At 37.0% G+C, this 5,855-nt stretch overlaps 1 protein-coding gene across 1 annotated transcript; it reads left to right on the top strand.

The window, feature by feature from the left end:
• The first annotated feature begins 832 nt into the window (after positions 1-832).
• Positions 833-5,651, top strand: LOC138309265 (uncharacterized). The gene is made up of 6 exons (XM_069250429.1): positions 833-918; positions 1,429-1,597; positions 2,367-2,584; positions 2,910-3,173; positions 3,558-3,833; positions 4,202-5,651. Exons 2-6 carry the CDS (start codon positions 1,476-1,478, stop codon positions 4,513-4,515), a joined length of 1,194 nt encoding a protein of 397 aa, XP_069106530.1. The 5' UTR covers positions 833-918; positions 1,429-1,475; the 3' UTR covers positions 4,516-5,651.
• Positions 5,652-5,855: the final 204 nt, after the last annotated feature.

The following is a 5,855-nucleotide window of genomic DNA, read 5'->3' as shown; positions in this document are numbered from 1 at the left end:
CATCCAACAGCCAATGACATTTCAGTCAATCAATAGGCAGTATTGTTTTCTGCGAGTTGTTATTCGAACCTTTAACTGAATCACTACTCGTACATATAGGATACGGTCTTCAGATGAACCCATCTTACTATATTTCCATTCCCGTTTTGTCTTTACTATACAACTTTACGAACTGGGAATACATGCACCGGAACACTGTCTCCGCAAGTAATGTTCATGCGCATCAGATTTAACCTGTATTGTTTCTGTATTTCTAATTCCATCATTAAAAAAATATGAATGTATGGAATATCTTAAATTATAATTCGAAAAATAAAATAGTTGAGAAATATTGCATCAATGGATTGAAAAAGATAGAATTATTGTGGAACTATATGTTTAGTACTTTCTGAACTTGATAACATTTACCGCCAAATTGGAGACAGTGTTCCGGAATTCCATCAATTAACCGGCTGTTACACCGATCGTATGAAGTTTTATTTTATCGGAACATTAAATTTAAAAGAAATAGTCGGTTGAAACTTAGATATAAGGAATTATTTTTATTTTTTTCTGATGTGTAAACTGCAATTGTTGGACAGATGTTTCTACATGACGCGCGTCATTTAAAGCATTGCTGTCCAACAAATGCAGTTTACACACCAGTAAACAACAAAACATAAAAATAATTCCTTAAATATACATACACTCTAAAGTTGTAGGAATATTGATTATGCTACATCCACCAAGCCTCCGAGCAAATCTTACTATGTAAATTGAATGTGCGTGACGTATTTCTGCTCCAACACATGACCTAAACGTCAAACCGAAAATAAAATAAACTAAAATTTCATGCTGAACGACTGATACTTTATTAATTATATTTATTGTTTTACAGGCTCCTATGTCTTTTTTGGTGGTGGCTGGGTTTAGAAATTTGTAAGTACATAATGTTTATTGTGTTGTCAAGACCAAGGCCAAAATCAATCTCAGAGGACATCTCAATGATGTATATTCTATATCAAGTATATACACGAGACATTGTCAAACGATAATGCAGAAAAATACACGATATATCATTGTTCATTAATATCTAATTCTATGCTGGAATATAACACTTTATTCAATAAGTGTTCGTGCAAGTAATAAATGACGTCGAATAATTCATTAATGACCTCGGTCTCGTTAAAGCCATTTCGTCATCACATTGTAACCGATTACCTCTCGACCTTGTAATCAACATATCTAACTTAAATAACGTTGATTACCATACCCAGTAGAATAATGCTTCTTCCGTTTGTGTTTTTTTTCAATGAATTAGCAAAATATATCATTTTCAGCTCAGTATTGATATGTAGAAATTAGCTTTGGTACCAACTGTATAACGCTGAAACAAACACCTGATGACTGACACATTTCCTTTTAAACGTTCCGATTATTTCTTACCAGGTTTTGCCATATCTGCTAAAACAAGATTTACGTTACTGAAAACTCCGATGTCGTGGAATGCCGCCAAGTTGACTTGCGAGGGCCTTGGTATGCATCTCGCTAAGTTGGACACCTCATTGAAACAGACATATGTACAGAAGTACATCAATGATGATTGGAGCGCCGACGTGTGAGTGGACCTTTCTATTCTTGATTCGTTTGTGCAACTAAACTAGCGCATACAGTTTAACGTTGTAAGAGGCATATTGGTCAAAGTTTGATAAAACACGTATCGCATCTATAACTATAATTTACTCTTGATGATAAAACCAGTTCCTACTTGTTTTTGTTTTTTTTCCTTTGAAATTGGAAATCTAACGTCGATTCTGACATATTACGAAACTATAACAAACACCATTGTAATCTCATTATAAAAAGACTGACATTCTATTCAGGGGATATTCTGAAATGTATGCAAATGTCCATAAAAGCAAAGTCATATCCAGTTCACTTAAATGATATATTACTAAGAAAAAGTTAAGGTTGTTCACGTGTGATCAGGCTTATAATAGTTTTCGAAAGCAACCTTTCTTAACTTAGCAGAAAAATTATACCTCTCTTCTATAACACTGGTGAGATTTTACCAAATATGTGTTCAATAATCCTATACATGTTTTTAATGGTATTCTTACATTGACGGCGTATGAGAAAATATAGAATGGGGTCAAAAGGTCAACTACAAAGGTCACTGTTACTAGTAACTAAGTAATAAATTGTTTCACAAGTTTCTGTACGATAACCTCAGAAAAAATCAACGGAATTTGTTCAAACTTCACACAATGATAGCATAACTACCAACAATAACTGACCAAAGATTAGAAAATGTTACTGACGGAAGGCGACATGTGTTGCTTGCACCACTTACTGTAAGTTTTTTTAATGTACACTGCTGTTTACAGGACCGGGGAACTCTGGATCGGCCTCCATAAGTTTAATATAGCGACACCAGAATTAACAAGGTGGTATGATTGTACCATTGTTGGAGGACCGGATAGTTTTGATAATGGAGAACCCAGCACAAACACTGACGATTTGTGTTTCACGTTATCGGGAGGGACGAGCTGGAGATCGTCTCTGTGTAATGACACGCTACAGGCGGTCTGTGAATCCTCCCCAGGTACTTAGCGATTAACTGCACTGAAAATTTAAAAAAGGGGACATTGACATGGCTCTTCATTTCAACGCCAATGCTAGGTGATGGAGAAGGATTCAGGTTTGGGCGTACAGTTACACACTTAACTTTTAATTTATGTATTGGCTTGTATTAAATCCAAGCGCAATGTTGTAGGGACGTTGTAATTGTGAAAGCACATCCTTTTTAGAACAAAATGAAGGTACTATGGAAAATCATTGATGACTTTCGCTTCTAAAAAGAAAAAAAACATAAATCTGTCCCTCAAATTCTGTATTTCGGTCTTTATTTGTGATTATCATCCCACCAGGTGACTGTACGTTTGATACTTACCCTCAAAACGGATGCAGTCATAATCTGAAGGCGAGCGCAGAGTTACCATGGGCGGAATGTATCGCTGACTGTCTGACTGATACCTTGGCAACAGGAGAGCAATGTTGGGGTGTGGGACACCTGGATGGATTCTCGGGGGATGACTGCTGGAAGTTTTTTGCAGCTGACGACCCCGATATCTGCATCGCTGGCATGTACCCATCCGCATCCATTGATGTAGGAATAAAGATCTGCTTTGAATGTAAGCAATGTGATCAACAACGGTGATATTATACAAAGTTCATAACCGTCTTTTTTTCTTTCTCCAATAATTAGTAATACTAGTAATAATATCCATCGCGGTGGTTGTTGGGCATTTCCAAACATAAACATATTAAACATATTACATATTAACACTCATCGTAATATAGTGGTTTGAACTTTCAAAACATTTGATTTCATACAAGTAAATCAGCAGTTATTGGATAAAGATATTGAAGTAATTTTCTTAACAAAAATGAATTTACTTATTCACCTGACACATTACATACGCTTGTAAAGTATAAATTATAAATATTGATAAGCTGACCATGTAGCCTCAGACACGAACTTTAAGGAATTTGTGTTGTTTGTCTTTATTTTAAAGCTTCTGTGGAAATCCCTGTTGTTCCTGATGTGTCTAGCGTCAATCCAGATACGCCATGCTTTGTGATATACACAACACCAGACACTGAAACAACACTTGGTCTTACCACAACAATAGCGGAAACAACAACAACTACAGAACCGACCACAGCGGTACAAACAACACAAACAATAAATGTAACGTCACCAACGATAGACGCCGCAACAGAACCCACGGCCTTGACATTTACCACGGAACAGATCACCACAACTACCGCTGTAACAACACCAACAAATGGTAAGAATCAGTCGGATTCTTAATCCTGTCATGAAGAATTGTGAAATTAAGTAACACTTTTCATGTTTACGGCAGTTTGGGAAATTGTATTTTGCCTTTTTATATTTGATTGTGGTGATATAAAATGTAAGTATACGGTGCTATCCTGGATGATAATTTCTATGATATCTAAACCTTAGTGTAAAATTCCCCGTAAGATCTCTTTATCTCGTGTACATTTGGCGGTCTATTTCAAAGTTACCCAACGCGTGCCGCTTTGGAACTCTGATATTACTATAATTCGGGATAGTTAAAATACATTTACTTTCTAACCCCGATATATTTAGGTGTCAGACACTCACTCAGGTATTAATATTGTTTTGTTACAGTTACGTCACTTCCGAATCTAGGCGTATGTCGCTGCACGTGCACCATATTCAACACATCTTTACTCAATTTACAGGAGGAAATAGAAAAACTCAGAGTTCTATTGACTGTAAAGAAATCTTCCACTTCGTTATACAAACGTAAGTTTATCAGCGTTCAGGACGAGAGGATATCCGCCACGTCCATTGGTTATGTGGGCGCCACACTGCTCATGTTGACTTTCGGTACCATTGTCTTCCTCGACTTCCCGGCCCTTATACAGCACGTAAAACGGCTATGTCTGGGTAACACAAAACATCGTGTTACATCTGTATAGACAGTGGACCACCAATATTGCCGTTACACCTAGTTCATTGGAAGGTCATGGGGCAGTTGTGATTGGTGTTCGAATATAAACTGGTGTCAGAGTTAGATACCAATTATCAGTCCGACAAAGTTTTCAAATTGCGACTTCAAGACTGACCTGGTCATTGATTGCCGCTCGGGTATAGCCCAGGGAAAGCAAAACAAGGCATTTTGTATGATTTTGTTAAAGGAATTCCGGACACCACATATTGGCAGATATCCATCATTATAAACTTGGAAGTGCAAATAAAGTGTGCACAAATAATGATGTGTCAGACTATTATGGTGTAGCACTTTCATTTGAAAAATGATACAGGTGTATGTTTAGCGTGGGTTTTTTGTGCTTGGGGTCTTTGGCAGCATGTTTCAGTGATGAATATACCACAGTCTCTCAAAACTCACACTGTGCACTACATACGCGCTACACACCGCATTCATGGGAGGCCGTCCTTACATGACCCTGACTGTTCATAGGGCGTCTTATGATGTAACATCGTATAGCCCGCAGACAATACGCAGATGAACGTGTATAATTGACCATATATGTCAATTTAGCTGCAATATTGTTGCTCAAAAGACTTCTAGATAGATGAAGGTGTCGTCTTTAGAGCTACAATTGGTGCCTACTAATGCTAATGGAGTAAATTTATGATTATTGAAAACTATCATTATGACGTTTTTATGCATTTCATCGCACTTGTGTTATGTCTGCTACCTACTAGCCAATTAAACTGAACCGTAAGCGGTACGGTAGATATTAAAAATGGTCGTTATGTTTATTTTGGACAAAAATAATATATAAATACAAAATACAAAAATACGCATGAAATTATTGGAAAACTACAAAAAAAGTACACAAAATTGTGCCCGAGTGATTCTGTGTGGTAGTGCTCCACTGGTATAGTAGACCGTGTACGTATATTCGTTATAATGTCAATGAAATCTATCCTGTATTCCGTATAACACATATGTATCAGTTATAACAGTTAATGTTTCCTTGGATCGCCCTTGTGAAGAAGGCTCAGGGTTCTGCCCCGGCCGTGACACGTCATAGTCTATTAAAGTGGTCGTTTTTGCCATTGCTTTGCCCGTTGTAAGTAAATTGTGAACGAGTGTGTTTGTTTGTTTTTTGTCTTCGGCAGCACGCTTCAATCGGATATAGCTTTACAAATAACAACACGAATATACCACAGCCTTCCAAAACAAACACCACACACTATACAAATAACAACAGTTCCTCAATTACAAAAACACGAATATACCACAGCCTCCCAAAACAAACACCACACACTATACAAATAACAACAGTTT

The sequence above is a fragment of the Argopecten irradians genome, chromosome 1, assembly GCF_041381155.1.
Source record: "Argopecten irradians isolate NY chromosome 1, Ai_NY, whole genome shotgun sequence".
In the NCBI taxonomy this organism is placed as follows: domain Eukaryota; kingdom Metazoa; phylum Mollusca; class Bivalvia; order Pectinida; family Pectinidae; genus Argopecten; species Argopecten irradians.
The sequence above is the reverse complement of the archived record's forward strand: the minus strand, read 5'-3'. Positions and strand labels throughout refer to the sequence as shown.

Bases quoted from the DNA above. Each gene is read 5' to 3' on its own strand.
- LOC138309265 (XM_069250429.1), top strand. From the start codon at position 1,476: ATGTCGTGGAATGCCGCCAAGTTGACTTGCGAGGGCCTTGGTATGCAT. The intron at 1,598-2,366 runs GTGAGTGGACCT...TGCTGTTTACAG, and splicing joins GATGATTGGAGCGCCGACGT to GACCGGGGAACTCTGGATCG. The intron at 2,585-2,909 runs GTACTTAGCGAT...TCATCCCACCAG, and splicing joins GGTCTGTGAATCCTCCCCAG to GTGACTGTACGTTTGATACT.